Below are 18,823 nucleotides of genomic sequence, written 5' to 3' on the forward strand. Positions count from 1 at the left end.
TGCCCAGAGAGCGCTCCGGGCAGCGGATGAGGCGCGGAGGTCTGCGGCGCAGGGCGCCTCCCCCCGGCTTCCCGAACCCTGCCCGGTGCCACCCGAGGGGGAGGATGGAAACAACAGCCGCGCTCTGAGCCCCCCGAAGACCACCCTTCCCGCCACCCGACCCCGCGTCCTGCGGAGACCCCCCGCGCGCCCCGCCGCGTCCGCTCCCCTCCACCTGCCCGCCCCGCTCCCCGCGCTGGGGGGTGCGGGCCAGCGAGCGATGGCGGACAACCTGAAGAAGCTGGTCTCCAAGGAGAACTTACTAGCGCTGCAGGAAAAGCTCAACTCGTGGGCGAAGGACTACAACGTGAGTGTGGGAGGGAGGCCGCGGGCTCGCCCTGCCCACGGCCCCCGCGCAGCCCCGGCGGGCGACGCTCGGGATCCCCGAGGGGGGGAAGCCGGGGCGCGTGCCCTCGGGGTGCTGGGGCGGCGGCTCAGTCCGCTGCGCCGCCGTGACCACGGACGCCGGTGGCCATAGCAACGGGAGAGTCAGCCCTGCTCCTGTGCCACTCTTCCCCCCTCCCCCCGCAGCCCAGTCCATACCTTCTGCCTGCGGACCTACATGTTTATGTATTACTACCCTCACCTGTCTTTCTGCAAGTCTTCCACTTTGAAAATACCCAGGGGTCACATCAGAATGGATTTCTATAAACCATACAAACCATATCTAGGTCTGATCTCAGAAGTTGCTGACGTGCACTCTTGCAGATAACGCTGGGCGTTTCCTTTGGTTATGGGTGGGCATGGTGATAAAGGGACTCCAAAGCCGAGTTCAGGAGGCCCATTGCCAAGGCTTTTGAGAGAAGCCAATAGTCTGTAAACCAAACGCATAAGCATTACCCGCATCTCAGTCTTTACCCAGCTGCTCCCTGCAGTAGCCTCCCCCCTCTCCCCCCCCATACATAAAGGACCCAGAGGGTAGGATTTGCCTTGCCTTCTGTCTGCATCTTAAAGTGGAGGTTCCCGTCTTTACCCAGTAGAGTTGTCTACCTCCTTCTTCTACCTCAGACACAGCTTCTGAGTCTGACTGTTGACTAGCAGAATAACCTCTTTGGATCTCATCACTTGATCTGTCCAATGGGAGTGACTGGAGTAAATACATAACACTACTTTCCATATTTCAGTTTTTTGAATCTAGATTGGCTTGTATTGGAGATCCTCATTGTCATGACTTCCTGCCCCATTCACTCTTGAGACAAGGCTTCTGAAGTGAAAGACTTTGAAGAACAGCTTGAGTTTTCCCCTTAGCCTGGCATTCTTAGTGTTTAGTGATTCCTCTCCCCCTCCCCCTTGCTGAAAAAACTCCCAAACAAACCAGTATCAGTCATTTCTTCTTCATTTGTGACTCGCATCTGCAATGCTAGTTATTTGGGAATCTGAGATTGGAAGGAGAGAAATTTGAATCCAGCCTGTACAGAAAAGTCTGTGAGGCTCCATCTCTATCTGATAAACCAGTAAAAATGTTGAACCAGAGGTGTGGCTCAATGGTGTAAGACTACAAGTCCTGCAGTTCAAACCCTGGGACCATCAGAAAAGGAAGAAAGGAAGGAAGAAAAGAAAGAAGAAAGTTGGTTGAAGAGACTTCAACAACATGCTGGGTATGGTGGTTTGTGCCTGAATCCTATATATGGTGGAAATTTTAAGTAGGAGGATTGCTATCCAGGCCAGCCATGCAGAAAGAGATACTTGGTATTAAAAATAACCATAGCAAAAAGGACTGGAGACATTGTTCAGATGATTACTTGCCTAGTAAATTCAAAGCCCTGAGTTCAAACCCAATACCTTAAAAAACAAACAAACAAACATGGGGCTAAGAAAATTGCATAGCACATGTAAGGTCTAAGGTTTGATCCCTAAGAAGAAAACATTTTTCAGGCAGATTAAAAATTACCTTTTTATTACAAAAGACTTGGACTGTCCCTACTACTTTGTGTGTGTGTATGTGTATGTGTGTGTATGTGTGTGTGCGGGGTTGGGGTTTCTGGGGCTTGACTCTGGGGCTTGAGCACTGCCCCTGAGCTTCTTTTGCTCATGGTTAGTGCTCAACCACTTGAGTCACAGCTCCATTTCCAGCCTTTTTTTTGACTTTCTTGCCCAGGCTGGCTTCAGACTGCAATCCTCAAATCTCAGTCTCCTGAGATTTGTGTGTGCCTCATGCTGAGCACTTTTAAGAGCACCCTCTTTACTAATCCTAATAGCATGTATTTACTACACTTAAAAATATTACATTGAGACATGCCATAGTTGGTTACATTTTTTTTTCTTGGTAACTTCCTATTTCTCCATTAGTGCCATTTCGACCTGTGCCCTTCATGGCTCTTGAATGAAGGCACATGCCTTCTCCATGCCTTGGGGTCCTTTCTTAGGCTGTCTCATTTCTCTTGAGCTGTCTGACAACTCAGAAGAATGATGTTCTTGATGCATCTCCTGTGCATGTACTGACCCCTGTTGATGCATCTCCTATGCATGTACTGATGAATCTCATTGTGAATTTCAGGGTCTATTGTTGTAGAGTCTCACTTCTGAGGAGCCCATTAGACAGTTTTACTAGTGAGTGCTCTTGTCGTCTCAAGTTCAATCAGTCTAATACTGAATTCAGCCTCCAGCATGTCCTGGTCCCCAGTCACCTCCTTGTCTTCATCATAGCATACTCCACATGCTTTTCACCATGTAATCTGTTGGTTCAAACCTCAGACTTCATAAAATATCTGAATACTTTCCCACACTTCCATTGCTAACACCCTTCACCTTAGATCATCTTTATTATTAGATTACCTGTATTATTACAGAAATGATCTAAAATGCTGCTGGTCCATTTCCTATTCTCTTTTCCTCTTTCAGTGCTAGGGTCTGCACTTAGATGCTCTATCACCTGAGCTCTGCCTCCGGTCACTCCCCCCTCCAAACTTTAGTTAGAATCTTTTGCTTTTGTCCCAATTTGCTACCTCTACCTCCCAAACAGTTGTTGTTACAAGTGTGAGCCAGTACAGTTGCCCATTCTTTTGAATGTCAAGTTACTCCTTTACCAGCACCCTCTAGATTTCCTATTTCACACAAAATAAAACCAAAGTTCCTACAATGGCCTTCAAAGTAAACCTCACTCATCACATTTATTTGTTTCCTCTTTGCTCAACCCACTGCAGTAAAACTGGCTAGCTTGCAGTGCTGTTGGAACTTTGCCTGCTGAAGGACAGGTTCCACATTTCACTGCCCCAAATAGTTGCCATTGAACAATTAAAATGTGGCCTGTGAACACCAAGACATGGAATTTTTTTGTTGTTGTTGTTTTGCCACTCTTGGGGCTTGAACTCAGGGCCTGGGCACTGTCCCTGAACTTCTTTTGCTCAAGGCTAGCACTCTACCACTTAAGCCACAGTGTCATTTCTGGCCTTTTCTGTGTATGTGGTACTGAGGAATTGAACTCAGGCCTTCATGAATGCTAGGCAAGCACTCTACTGCTAAGCCACATTCCCAGCCCCAAAGAAATGGAGTTTTTAATTGCTCTGAAGTTCAGCTTAAATTTAGTCAGGTATGGCTGCTGGCTACTGGCTAGAGGCTGGGACCACAGGTTCATCCTGAAAGCTTCCAGACTCCTGCTTCATGGCATTTTGCACTTGCTTGGAAAGCTTTTCTGCTTGGAAAGCTTTTCAGTCATTGGTATTTTTGCAAGATAGCAGCATCCTCAACTTTCTTACCTCCTTCAAGTCCATCCTGTTTACAGTTGCACCTGGCACTCACATTCTCCTTTCCCTGTCTTATTCCATAATATATATCTTTCAGTATTTCTTTATTTTCTTTTTTTGTCACCTTCCCCTCTACTTCCATGTGGCACTGTATACCCAGCACTTAGAAGACAAAGGAGAGAGAGAAGGGTACTGTTTGTGAGCCAGACAGGTAGAGGGTAAGAGTTAGAAATGGTTAGCATTAGGGGAGATAGTTTATTTGCCAGAGGGCCTCAAGGTCTTCACTGGGCTAATTTAGAAGCCTGTGTACCATGGCAGAAGCTGAAAGCAAAATGCAGGCAGGGGACAAGTTTGGATTCTGTTTTAAAAATTCCCTCTAGTTGCTCCATCATGAGGACATTGGAAATTAGGGAGAAGAGATATGGCTGGGTGACTCTTGAGGCAAGAAATTTTATCAGTTCACTTCTCATAAGTTAAACTGGCACATTTAGTGATGTGTATCAAAGACTGAGAGCTAAGGTCCTAAGGTTTGTTGTAAGATATCCAAATTTATTACATAACATCTGTCTAGCTCTGAAAAAGCCACTTGAATTCTAATGTCCTAATTGCACCTTGGAGATATTAGCATGAGTTGTTCACCATGTAACCTTCCTGCACTGGGTCAGCTCTGTGCTAACTCCCCCTCCCTCTGAGTTTCTTTGTTTCCCCTAGAGCCATGGACTAGGGAGTTAACCTGGGTCAGGTGCTTTGAGATTTAGTTCAAATAATATCCTTTATGCAATCATAGTAGCGAACAGTAAACACTATTGTACCCCTTGATAATCCTCAAGTTAGGTGAGATGACATTTTTCCCTCCCCCACCCCCATGCTTGCTAGGCAACCCTTCTACCATTTGAACCCCTCCCCCAGTCCATTTTACTTTATTTTTCAAAAAGAATTTTGTATTTTTGTCCAGGGTTGACCTTTGACTTTTTTGGGGGGGGGCTGGGTTAACCCCAAATTGTGATCCTCTTACCTATGCATCCTGTATAAGTAGATGATATTTCTTTTTATTTTTTATTGTGAAAATACTGTACAGAGGGGTTACAATTATATGGGCAAGATAATGAGTACATTTCTTATCAAGCATTGTAGCCTCCTCCTTTGTTTCCCCCCCATCCTCCCCCTGCACCCCCATCCAATCCTCCGCCCCCCCCCACCAAAGTTGTAAAGTTCGTTTAAGGACTTCTACATCTCATTGTTGCAATGTTGCAGTGGATCCACCTGTATCCCTATTTAAACGATTTGTTTTTCCCCTTCCCCTCCACAAATTATACCGACATCAAATACAGTGAAAGCAAGGGTTATACTGTGGGGGAGGGACATACAAAGCAACAAAGAAATAATCTTATTATCTTATCTTATGTTAGAAACAATCACATGAGAGAAAAAAAACTTCTGAATACATATCTTAGGGTTCATTTCCCTAACATCACCTTATCTGACCTTTTCAGCTTGACTCAGATATTGCAAATAAGGGAAACCATGGGACCTATGTTTCTTTGGGCCTGGCAATGATATTTCTTAAAGTGAAACAATAGTCTAGAAAAAAATTACAAGCTAAGAAGTCTCAATTATTTAAATATGTGAGTAGGACTGGTGGGGAAGGGTGGTAATGCAAGGAGACTTTCTTGTCACTCTTGTTTTGTGTTATAGGTGTTTCCATTAAGAGGTCCAAACAGTGTATTAACTGTCAACACACATAAAGGAGATTTTATTGAAGTGTCTATTCTGTTTGATTTAGAATTATATTTGGGGTTGAAATAGAGGTGTGTGCCAAGGTATGCTTAATTCTTAGAACAAAGCGTTTTTGTAGTTGCTATGGGATATTCAAACAGACTCTGTCCACCAACTCCCCTACTCTTTTGTCAGCGAATTTCTACATTCTTTCTTACTTCCTCCCTCCCTCCCTCCCTCTTTCCTTCCCTCCTTCTTTCCCTTTCTCTCTCTTTCTTTTTTTCTCTCTCTCTCTTTCTTTCTCTTTTTTCTTTTTTCTCTATTTCTCTTTCTTTCTTTCTCCCCTCCCCCTTTTGCATTACTAGGGTCTGATCTCAGGATCTTGAGCTTGCCAGATTGACTGTCTCACTTGACCCATACCTTTAGTCCTGCTTATTGCTGGTTATTTGGAGATAGAATCTAGGAACTCTTTTTTTCCTGGACTGTTCTTGAAGTATGATCCTGCAGATTTCAGAACTCTCCTGAGTAGCTAGGATTATAGGTATGAGCCACCAGTACCCAGCTATTTCTACATTCTTGAGGATACCATCCAATTAGTAAGTTTACAGAGAATCCTTTTCTTGCTGTAAGGACCTTTATCCTTCCATGTTGCAGTAATAAACCTCCAAATCTAAATGTCACACTAGAAGAGAAAATTTTCCCCTTCTCCAACAGCAGCTCTCCTCCCCACCATTCAGCCACTCTGTGTCTGGTGGAGTTGCCATTCTGTCATGTGGCCTGAAGAGCTTGTATTTCTCTTAAATAATCCACAAAACTTCACCCTCCATCCCTTCCCAGAACCATACATAATGGGTTGTGTGAACACCACTTTCTGTATTTACACACTAAGTCCACATGACATCACTAGATAACATAATCTTGGACTACTCTTTCAGTGTGGCCCGTTGTCATCAGAAATGTCATTAATGTGCATGTACATGTAATAATGTGGCTCCAATCTAATTGTAATGCCTCTTGAGATATGTGGGAAGATGGATGGAATATTTATAGTTACTAGTAATGAATTCATGGCTGCCAAAGAAATTGGCAGGTGATTTATATTCTTCACAGAGTTGATACAAACAATATTGTTTAATATTAAGGAGAATAAATAATGAAAAAGACCAATAGAAATATTCACTGTGGGGTCAAGACAATGAAATCTAGTGGAGAAGCCTATACCTGGCTAGAAGGTGCAGCTTAAGTTGGCATGAGGTATCTGGCATGTTATGCCCATTCTATTACATCATGCAGAGGATGGGCAGATATAAGGACATTCAATTTACTCATAATGGGCATTGCTGCCATCCTCTTCAAACCCCCAGAACCAGAGTGAGGTTAAAGATAGAAATTAGAGTTTTTGTTTTCTATGTGTGAATTCCCTTGGTTATCTGCAAAAGAAAGCAAAAACCCTACCTTCTGTTTAATGTACTTGTCTATGACTTCTTTGATTGGCCAAATAGGAATAGCATTCTTTTTATCTGCAATGTGAAGGTTTTTTTTAAATTTTTTTGTTGTTGGTCATGGGGCTTGAACTCTGGGCCTGAGCGTTGTTCCTGAGCTCTTCAGCTTAAGGCAAGCGCTTTACCACTTGAGCCATAGTGCCACTTCCAGTTTTCTGAGTGGCTTATTGGGGATAAGAGTCTCAAGGCCTTTCCTGCCCGGGCTGGTTTTGAACTGCAATCCTCAGCTCTCAGCCTCCTGAATAGCTAGGATTACAGGCGTGAACCACCGGTGCCTGGCAGGTTTATTTTTTTACTAAAATAAAAATAGGGGAGCATTTGATGTTGTAATAGCATTTATATTTTAAAAGAATACTATGAAAGATTTGTGTTTGTGTATGTGTGTGTGTGTATGCGTGCGTGCGTGTGTGTGTGTGTGCGTGTGTGTGTGTGCACCTGTCCTGGGGCTTTAACTCAGGGTCTGGGTGTTGTCCCTGGCCATGGGTTGGACAATGGCATCACAATCCCTCTGTGGTGGAAGGAGGAGAAGGCACTAGCATCTGGAAAGTCACTAATGCTCTAGAGAATCAAACAAGATAAAGGCTAGAAAAAAAGCTTGTATTTGACTTGTCCTCATGTGGCCTCTAGTGATTGAATTGACACCAATTATAGTAGCGTCAGGGGGTTATGGTATTTATAGATTGTACCAGGTTGAGGAACACATGGAGTTGAAGAAGTAAAGGTAGTGATGAAAGGTTACTCCTCCCAGAAGCTACACAGTATGTGGAAAGAAAATAACAGGACAGTGTTTTTATTCCGATCTCCTCAACATCATCACTCCTGTTCAAACAGAAGTTCCTGACCATCAAGTGTGGATACTGCCTTGTGTTTTAGTTCCTTCATAAAATCTCCCCATCCAATGCAGCCAGCCTTACTGTTTGTTCTCACTAGCTCAAATTCTGTGCTCTGCTCCCACGGAGAGATTTTTGTAAGTTGCCAACAACTGACACATCACTGCCCTCACTTGTTTTCTTAGATTTTTCCTCATAGGATAAAACCCAGAACCATTTATGTGGAAAGTTAAGGCTTTCAGATTTAGTCTCTGGACCTGTACTCACTTCTTGATGAACCTACTACTTCCTGCTTATGTTCTTGCTGTTTTTCCACTGGAAAAGCCCTTCTCTTCTTCCTCTAATTTTTTGCTGGAGCTTCTTATGTTATACCTACAGTCACTGGCCACAAGAGCATTTAACATACCCAGAGGTGGCCCTTGTGTGCTTCTCATTCTCCACCCTACTTCTCTAGCTGCTCAACATTTTGGCTTCAGGCAACTCTTTTTTTTTTTTAAATGAAGCTTTGTCAGAGGTTCTTAATTATAATAGGAGTTAGATGGTTTTTGAGTGGATAAAAGCTATAGTCCATGAGTACAGTATCCTTAGTTCATGTGCTTGCTTTATTTATCTTATATTGGTTTATATTTACTTGGATAATGTGACCCTATTGTAACCTAGTGTCTTGTACCATACTTTGTGTGAGAAGTGGTGGCGTGTTGTGACACGTCTTGGGAGTGGAACAGTATACATAGTGTTCTATTCTGATACTTTAGTTATTTGCACAAACATTTCTCTGAATATCCACAAGGAACAGGAGTGGACAGTCATGACATTGAAGTAATACCTCTAATTATTGTGCCAGACTTTGTGCTTGAGTTAGCTTTCGAGATCAACTACCTCCAAAATTTAATAGAGGCTCCTATTTAAATGTGTTTTCTAATGACTGACAGCCAAGATTACCTTTTTATTTTCCAATACTAGGTCCCTGAATTTAGGATCTTGCAGCTGCTAGTCAAGGTGCTGTACCACTTGAGCCATATACCCAGCTCCTTGGATCTTGTGTTTTTGCCCAACCCTGCCTTGGACTCTAATCTTATTACTTACACTTCCTGAGTAGCTAAGATTAAAGGCATACATCACCATGCCCAGTTCATGATCTGCCTGATTCTTCAACCTTAAGCTCCTTTTGATGTTTCATACCACCTCAATAGCATCCAGTTGTTGAATACTTTCTGTCTCCATGGTGCTGGTCATGCATTGTTTTGATTTAGTTCTTCTAACAATCTACAAAGCATCATTATCTTCATTGTATGATAGAGAAACAGGCTCAGAGAGGTTAAGTAATTTGTTAGGGTCACATAGAACTATGATAATTGGCAGTGCATCTCAGCTCTGTTTGAGACTTGAGTTTTCTTGACTCCCCCCGCCCTCTTCTTCTGTTCTTTTAGCCAATGGCACGATCTAACCAAGGGCAAAAGGCTAGTAGGCAAATAATTGAAGCTGAGTGTAATAGTGAGGTATGAACTGGTCAGGGCAAGGAGCTGCTGGTTCAGTGAGGAAGGAACGGTCGTAGCTGCTCATGCTCTGGGTTTCAGGTATTCTGAGCATGTCAGAACAATGGTAAACCACTCACCAAACATTACTTGGATCTCTCAAAGGATACTAATGAATACAAATATAAGACAGAAAAATAACTCATGTTTTTGGGGAGCAGATAGAGGGATGGGGTGAAGGACAATATGGCTGCCAGAGGAATTAGGTCTATAACAGAACCAGTTGCGAGGTACTGTCTGCCAAGCATGGAAAATAATAAGCCAGCTGTCTTGCTATGAGCCCATTCATCGAAACTGCCGACAGTTCTGCAAAGCCCTTTAGGATATATTCTCTCTGGCTGTTGCTTCTGCCATATCCCACCTGCATTTGGTCCTCAGGTTTCCACACTTGTTTTTTGCCTTCAGAGCCTCAGCCCTGGCCATTCCTACTTCCTGGACTTGCTTTTCTCTTGTGATTTCTCATCCCTCACTCATTCAGGATCTAGGTTGTGCCCCTACTTGGGGGAGCCCTTCCCTGACTGTCCTTCCGAATCATTGTTTTTTCACGTTGTCCAATCAAACAGTTAGTATGTGTTAGTATGAAAGAACATGGGATCCAGAAGCAGGCTGCTTGGGCGCCAATCTATATAGATAGTTTTAGGGGCAAATTACTTAACTCTCTGAACTTTAACTTTCCTATCTGAAAATGTAACAATAACAATATCCCTTCTTATAATGGGCTGAGTGTATATGTGTAAAGCACTATTAGTGGCTAGCATAGGGGAGGTTAGTAGTAAAAACAAGGTAAGTCTTCTCATTTTCATTCATCCGTTCTGTATGCAATGAGGTTGGTTGGATGGTCACTGCAGAGAATGCAGAGCTTAGGAACAGGAAGGCACAGGATGGGCTCAGTGATTATTCTTAAAGGGGTTTCTGCTTGTTGTAGACATTCCTCTTGAAGAGACAGACACATATTTTCCCTGTAAACTCTTGCCTACAGATCATGCAAATTGCTTCTTTTCTCTCGAGTTACTGTCCTCCTTGTTTTGCAATTTGTGGTGTCCAGAGGATACTGATAGCATACTTTATTATGACTTGAGGTGACATTTATCTGTGCATTTCTACATGCACATGATTTGTTACTTACAGTCCTCTTTTAGTGTTGGAATCAATTAGAAGCTTGATGAAATGGTAAAATATCACCAGATACTGACCAAAGCAGAATATAGGTGAAAGGCCCAGTTTTCCACCTCCCTATTGCCTGTACTTACCACTTAGAAGGCTCGATATACAGCTGCTCGATCACCTACTTCCCCAAGTCCATCTGAGTTCTATTCGGACTCAATTTGCTTCCTACTGGAAGCCTTCCTTGACTTTTAATACAATGGTCTGTTGAATAGACCTGATTCTCATCCGTATAGAAAGACTTAATATCCCACTACAGGGTGACTTTGGAGTCTCCTGTCTATGAACTATTTGGTGAGTGCCATCTCTTTGTCTTTCTCCTGGTATTCTCTACTTAGCAAAGCTTTATTAAATAAGTAGCATTCTTTTTGCTTTTATATATATATATGTATATATATATATACACACACACACACACACATATATATATATATATAAAGCAGATAAATGAGGCAGCAGTTTTTTGTTGCTACAAAAGGTCTACTCAGTTTTAAGAATGAAATTGCTGTACTGATATCTGCTATTTTGGCTTTACAGAAAAACACATGCGATGAAAACCTGAATGTTTGCCTTGAACTTATTGAACAAGTTGCCAAATTGCAGGGGCAGCTCTTCACAATTCTCACATCAGCAGCCCAAGAAGGTGAGAGCTGCCTTTGCTTCTCTATCCTACTCCACCTCCCTTTCCTCCTCTTTTCCTTTCTCTTCTTTCTTCTTTCTCCTCTTCCTTCTTCTCTCCTTCCTTTCTCTTTTCTCCTCTCCTGCTTTTTTGTGTCCTCTAGCTAAGAAGATGTGGCTGAGTTTCTCTTGCTGACCTGATTGATATATGTGTGCCATTCTTTTAGGAGGACATAATGAGGGTGTGGAAATAATCAAACTACGTCTTCTGCCTTGGCTGGAAGCTGCTTTTACTGCTGCTTCAACAGGAAAAGCTCTTGACAGTAAAGTCCCTTCTCTACAGGTACGAATGCTAAAGGATGACCCTTGACTTTTTGTGTGTGGTTATTTTTTTTAATTTTGCTTTGGGTGGTGCTGGGGATCATATCCAGGGCCACGAGTATATTAGGCAATCACTGTAGCATTGAGCTGCACCTCTAGCACTGACCCCTGACTTTGTGAAACAGTGCATTAAACTTGGAACATCTAAGATAAAAAGAAAACTTAGCAGAGTGTCACAATTTGATATTGATATTGGTTTCTATGGGACAGTGTCCGTTTTCAAACAGAGACTAGACTAGAAAGATAATACATAGCATACTTAAGCATTATTGTGCTTGGGTAAAGAAAACATTGGTGTATTAGGACATTTTCTGTTGCCACAACAAAATACCCAAAGCTGGGAAATACATAAAGAAAAGAAGCTTATTTAGCTCACAGTTTTAGAAGCTGAAAACCCCAACAGCCTGGTACTGACTCCAGCAGGGACTACATGGGAGTGGGGGGGGTAGGATAGGGTTGGGGGTGTCACCAGCAAGAATTCATATAAAAGGGAGATGTCAGATGGCCAGAAAGGAAGCTAGCATACAGGAAAGTCTGGCTTGCTCTTTTATAACATCCTCTCTTTAAGAAACGAACCAGAATGTCATGTCCCTTCCAAGCACAGAGTCCTCAATGATGCAAGTACTTCCCATTAGGCCCTGCTTCTTAACTGGGACCTAACACACAAACCCTTGGAGGACATACTCAAGCCATGTCCAAACCATCACAGCCAGAAACTTTACTTTGAAAGGTTTAACTGGATTGACATACATTTCCTTTCTAAAACTCAAGCATGCAGAGCAGGCTTTTCTAGCAGGAGGGTTTTACAAGACAGTGACTGAAGGCTTTCAGTTTAAAGATCAGTGGGCAGGAAACCAGATCCTATCCCATGGCCCTGGGTAATTATTTAACTATTTATAAACACAAATTGTTTTCTTATTGGGCTGACTGGGGACAATGATTTTGCTGCCCTAACAATAGGTTCATTACCCGAGGTACTGATACATGGTAAGGACCATGTCATTAGGCAGTTCTTTCCCTGAGGAGTTTTGTATGCTTCTCAGATTGATTCTGGGTATAGAGATGTAGAAGTGTGCATCAAAGTCTTTTTTTTAAAAATATAAATAAAGGTATAATTTATAGAACAGTGAAACCTTCAGGCTGATAAATTATGGCAAATATGCCAATGAAATTCACATCCTTGCGAGATAAATGGTTCTGTTACTCCTCCAGAGTGTTAACTTGTGTAACCTTGGAGGCAGCTGCTCTTGAATTCCTTTTATTTTAGATTGGGTTTTAGAGCTTCATGCCCATAGAGTCATGGTACACATTCTCTTTGTGTGGCTGACTGCTTAGCTCAGTGGTTTTGTGATTTACTCATGTTGTTTCATGTATTCAGACTACCTTTTGATTTCTGTATCTTTCCAGAACACCTTTGATAGGGAGAAAAATAAAGACACTAATATTCAGGATGTAGATCTACAACAATTAGACAATGACATGAAGGAAACCCGTGAACAACTCAACCAGGTTCAAGACGAGTAAGAGGAATGCAAGTTATCTTTTTCCAAAAAGAATTGTTTATAATTTAGTCATACTTTATATATTGGAGAAGAATAATGGTTCATTTAAAATGTGGGCATTTGCAAAAAGTAACACGGTGTGCCTGTATGTGTACGTGTGTGTGTGTGTGTGTGTGTGTGTGTGTGTGTGTGTGTGTGTAAGGGAAAAGGGAGGGATGGGGGAGAAATGGAGAAGAGGGAGGGGATCAGGTCCATGTCTAAGGGTAGGAACAGTGGGACAGCTATATTATTCTCTGATCCCTGGTCCTTTAGCTCCTTCTTCATAGTCCCATCATCAGCTCATATTTATAAACAAGTGAAGATTGTTTAGATGAACATCTTACCCATTGGGAGAAAGATGCTGATAGGAAAGGGATGAAAGATGAAAAGAGGAAAGAGGGTGAAAGATGAGATAAGTATCAGCATCCATCTACTGTAAATAGGCTTTTAGGAGAATATGCCTCAGAGAAGTCACAGTTAACAACACCAACACCAACACCAACAACAAAAAATGAACTGGAGCTGTGGTTCAAATGGTAGAGTTCTAGCCTTGAGTGGCTAAGCTAAAGGACAGTGCCTAGGCACTGAGTTCAAGCCTCCCTACCAGCACAAAACAAAAGGAGACAAAACGAAAACAAAAAAATAAACTAGGCAAGCGTTTAGAAAAATTAGAAAGTTTAAGAATGTATTTTAAAATGTATTAAAACAGTTAGGCAGTTCCAGGCAACAACAGGAATCAGATGCTTGCACTGGACATGTAAGTCAGGGTAGTAAGTGTGGGAGGTACTGCAGAGAAACTTTCAGACTTTGGGTTTGAATTTGATGAAGATAGACAAATATGTATGAAATGGCATTCAAAACCCTGTAAGGTGTTTTGGCTACCATAGCCTTTTGCAGGAATGGGATAGCAAGGAAGTCCGTTCTAACTAGTTAATGCTTGTGACAGAATAGTGTGTCAATGCAGAATTCTGCTTTGTTCTCTCGATCTGATTTCCTTTCTTCTTTCCACAAGGAAAACGTCTCTATCTAGTTTTTGCTTGATTATAAAAATTATACAATTTTCTTTTCAAATGCACGGAATCAATATGAGTGCAAATATGAAAGTCACCTATACTCTCACGAGACCTTGTGAACATTTTGGCATATTTTACTCAGTCATTTTCCTTTGTATGTGTTTGCATGCTATTCACAAACATTTTCCTTTGTATGCACTCAGCTATTCATAGCTAAAGAGCAGTTGTAAAGCTATAGCAGTTAAAATGGGTAGGTATACAAAATAATTTCTTTGAGGTTCTTCTGTTTATTTTAACCATGTCAATCAATTTCTGGTCTTTTCAGGCTTATTGTCTTCCTTTTTGTGTAAAGAATGTAGTTAATTCCAGATATAAACTTCCCTTTTGAGCTAACCAGGTCCCTTTGTATAGTAGATTCCTTTCACTTTATTCTTCCTTGGGTTTGTCTTCATCTAGAGAAGGGGCACTTGCTTGCTATTCTGGTATTCCAGGTGAGGCATTTTGGGTCCTGTTCTGTCCTCTTGGCTCACGCTGGTCTTGTGTCTACTGAGCATCAGTATCTTATGCTGATGGGTCCTGAGTTGAGCCTTGTTGATTCCCTGGGTCATTGGCTGGCAAGTGCTGCACATGGTGAGGGCACCTGCCAGTTGCCTATAGTTGGGATGTAGAGATTTAAGAATTACTGGAGATTCTTGTCAAAGTTTCTCACTTTCCTTTCTTGTTATATGGTTGACATTACCCATAAGGGATACCAGAGACCTAGAAATTTGAAGAATAAATGCTTTTTCTTTCTTTCTTTCTTTCTTTCTTTTTGTCCAAGCCTAGGACTCAAACTCTATACCTGATGTTTTGGTACCAGCTGGTGCCTGGTGCTCTACCAACAAAGCCACACCTCCAACCCCAGAATGAATGTTTTTTAAACAATTTTTTAAGAGGTCTAGATTTTGCATATGAGAGAACATGCAATATTTACCTTTCTTAGTCTGGATCATTGACCTTAATATAATTTCCAATTCCACCCATTTTCCTACAAATGACATAATTCTACTCTTTATAGTTGAATAATACTCCATATTACGTGCACTCATGTGAACATGTAGATAAACAGTATAGATATGTGTGTATACATGTACACACATGTTACACATGTAAATGTATGCTTGTACACACATGTGTACATAGGTGTATCCTTACAAATCTATAATATTTATACATGCATATATAAATTTATACATATATACATATATATTTGTATATGTATATATACATATACAAATCTATACGATTTTTTCTTCATACATTCATCTGCTGGTAGCCGTTGGGCTGAATCCATAGCTTGACTATTATGCTGCTATAACAGGGGCATGCAAGTATATCTATTCTGTACAGACTTAGCATTCTTTTTGGGTATATATATATACCCAGAAGTAGTATAGCTAGATCATAATGGTGGTTCTAGTTTTAGTTTTCCGAGGAGCTTCCATATTGATTTCCGTAGTGGCTATATAGTTTACATTCTCACTAAGAAATTCCAGCATGGGACTTGGGAAGGTGGCACAGTGGTCGAGTGCTTGCCTTGCATGTATGAGGCACTGGGTTCGATTCCTCAGTACCACGTAAGTAGAAAAAGCCAGAAGTGGCGCTGTGGTTAAGGTAACCTTGAGCTGAAGTGCTGAGGGATAGCGCCCAGGCCCAGAGTTCAGGCCTCACAACTGACAAAAAAAAAAAAAGAATTTCCAGCATGTATATTGGCTTCTTTTTTCTTTTTGCTTTTGTGGTGCTGAGGAATCAAACCCAGGGCCTCATGCATGCAAGGCAAGCACTCTACCACTGAGCCACCTTCCCAGCCCCTATTGGCTTCTTTTTTATGGCATCATTGTTTATTTTCTTGAGGACAGCCATTCTGACAGACGTGAGATGGAATCTAGTATTATTATTATTTTTATTGTGAAAATACTGTACAGAGGGGTTGCAGCAACAGAATCTAATATTATTGTGACTTGTATTTTCTTTATGACTAAGAATGTTAACAGTTCTTCAATAGAATATTTGCAAGAATAGTGCTAAGCATGTTTATATATTCTTTCATTTAACTTTTTGCCCTAATTGCTTCATTTTTGTGTATGTCCCCTCTCCATATTCACAATTTTCTTCCTCATGGAACAATTTGAAAGCTAGTAGTTGTTGCTCTTCCTGGAGTTTAATAGCTTTGTTTTTCTTTTATCCCACCTGTGGTTCTAATTCTGTTAGGTATCGCACATGATTGGGTCTTTGATAGCCTGCTCTTCCTTCCCTCCCTTACTCTGCTTCATGATCCTTAAGCATGTTTCCTCTGTCTAATTTGTGGAAACCAGTTGGGTTCTTCCTCAGTTTCAAAGATGCAAATCCCAGTAACACAGGCTAATGGAGACAAGTCCTCACAGGTTTGATGGATTCTAGACAGGAGAAGACTGTTTCATGTCTGCTTCACTTCGTAGATGAGGATCTGTATTGGTCATTTTTAAAAAATCATTGTGACAAAAATTCCAAGGCAAATAATTTCAGCTGCTAGTTTCCGAGGTTTCACCGATGATCACTTGGCCTCTTTACTGTAGGCCTCTTGTGAGGCTGAACAGCATGGTGGGGAGTGTGTGGTAAAGCAGTGCTCCTCACTTCATGATGGTTGGAATGAAAAAAGAGAAAAAGGAGGACAGGACTTTATGTCCCCTTTACAAGCATGCTTTCAATGACCTATGTCCTCCATCTAGGCCCATATCCTAAAGTTTCTACCCTTTCTCAATCATCTACCAACTTGGGATCAAGCCTTTAACACATTAGTTTTTGGGAGACTTTTAAGGTCATAACTCTAACAGAACCCCCCCAGTGTTTTACTTTCCATTGTTCTTCCACTAAAAGGAATTGCACTCTCATGGTCTCATAACTTCTGCGATGAAAGAATCTGGATTTTCCAGGGATGCAGTTCACAGAAATCAGGCATTCTTTGTCAGACAATACGCCTTACTGTATAAGGGAGCTTCATTGAGAATCAGTGATCTTCATCCAATGTTTACTATCCCACATTTCTAAATTTAAAGAGATCTAAAGTATGAGTATGATTGAGTATGTTTTGTCTAGTGAAGAGAGTCTTTGATGCTAGCAGTGACTGAGCTATTTGGAATACTCAAGGAAATCATATTCAGGTAGAAATCAGATACAGGAAAACATGGGAGTTTTGATAATCAAGTGTGATTTTTGAGGACTCTCTTCACAGATGGGCAAGCAAATTTTGTACATTTATAAAGTCTTAGAAAAACAAAGGTTAAAATGCAGCTCCACAGTGAAAAATAATGAGTATAAGTAATGGTAACTTGCAGGAAAAAATGGAGATTTTTTTATACGGGCCTAAACTGTATATGAGGTTGGATATGAGAGAATTAGAGCAGGTGAATTAGGAGGGTGAGAAGGATAAACTGAACAAGTGTCTTGTTTGTACCCAAGTCCACTGTAACATTTCTAATATGTCTGATTAAATGCAGATGTCTTGTAAGTTGATTCTGTTTATATTGAATGTGTGTCATATGTGAAAAGTTCCTGAGAGAATCTACGCCTTATTTGGAAAGTCTACCAATTTTGAAAAATATGTTTTTAACTACTGATTTCTATTACAGTTTGCCTGAGGCTGGAAAGCCTCTTGAAGAATCCAAGAATAGATCAACTGTATCTCTCTTGGCTGCAGAGGAGGAAATAAATCAACTAAAGAAGCAGTAAGAAAAAAGAATGATAGGGGCTGGGAAGGTGGCTCAGTGGTAGAGCGCTTGCCTTGCATGCCTGAGGCCCTGGGTTCGATTCCTCAGCACCACATAAGCAAAAAGAAAAAAGCCGGAAGTGGCGCTGTGGCTCAAGTGGTAGAGCGCTAGCCTTGAGCTGAAGAGCTGAGGGACAGCACCCAGGCCCAGAGTTCAGGCCCCACGACTGGACCCCCCCCCAAAAAAAAAAGAATGATAGATTAATCATTGAATTTAGCTTTTCTTTGGTGTGTCATTGCAATATGAAGGAATGTGTTTATGATTAGAGGCAATGCTTTCTAAATATTAGTATATTTTTACTACAAAGTATTTCCTATCAACTATAGACAGTTTCTAAAATGCAGTATTATATAAAGAATATAAAAACTGTCTTATAATTCTGGTATTTCTTCCATTAGTATATTAAAACTGAGTGATGAATGCAGAATTAAGCATGCACATATACATTTTTGGAACCTACATTTTTATTTAGCATTGTTTTTCTCTATTACTAAGAAAAGAAATACTGCAGAACTTAGTTTTAAATAGTTTCATCTCTTCCTGTCTTTGGGTAGTTTCATGTTAAATGTTCAATTGAATACTAATTTTTACCATAGAAACAACATTAGAATGATTTTGTAGAAAAATCTCAAAAAAGAAAAATGAAAATCTCAATTTGGATTTTAGATTATTTCCTAAAGATCAATTTCTGGAAGGGGAAAATGAACAAATTCTTTAAGGTTTTACCTTTGTAGACCTTAATTTTGACTCTTCTCACTTTAAAAGAGCAAGCAGGAAGCATATTTACACACAGACATATACTATGCACACATACTACCACTTAATTGGCTTCATACATGTTGTGAAAACAATAGTCTTGATTTCCTCAGGAGTACCCACAAACCTTTGTATGGAACAATTTTATTTCCCATTTCATTGATTTCTTTTTTTTGGGGGGGGGGTCCGGTCGTGGGGCCTGAACTCTGGGCCTGGGTGCTGTCCCTCAGCTCTTCAGCTCAAGGCTAGCGCTCTACCAC

General features: G+C 41.2%; 1 protein-coding gene across 1 annotated transcript in view; it reads left to right on the forward strand.

The window, feature by feature from the left end:
- Positions 1-259: 259 nt before the first annotated feature.
- The window catches only part of Spata18 (spermatogenesis associated 18), a 32,572-nt gene continuing 14,008 nt past the window's right edge, over positions 260-18,823 (forward strand). The window contains exons 1-5 of the mRNA XM_013008920.1: positions 260-346; positions 11,007-11,112; positions 11,315-11,430; positions 12,876-12,988; positions 17,670-17,765. Coding sequence (XP_012864374.1) covers positions 260-346; positions 11,007-11,112; positions 11,315-11,430; positions 12,876-12,988; positions 17,670-17,765 — 518 coding nt within the window. The remainder of the gene's footprint in view (positions 347-11,006; positions 11,113-11,314; positions 11,431-12,875; positions 12,989-17,669; positions 17,766-18,823) is intronic.

The sequence above is a fragment of the Dipodomys ordii genome, unplaced genomic scaffold (genome assembly GCF_000151885.1).
Source record: "Dipodomys ordii isolate 6190 unplaced genomic scaffold, Dord_2.0 Scaffold8, whole genome shotgun sequence".
Lineage (NCBI taxonomy): Eukaryota > Metazoa > Chordata > Mammalia > Rodentia > Heteromyidae > Dipodomys > Dipodomys ordii.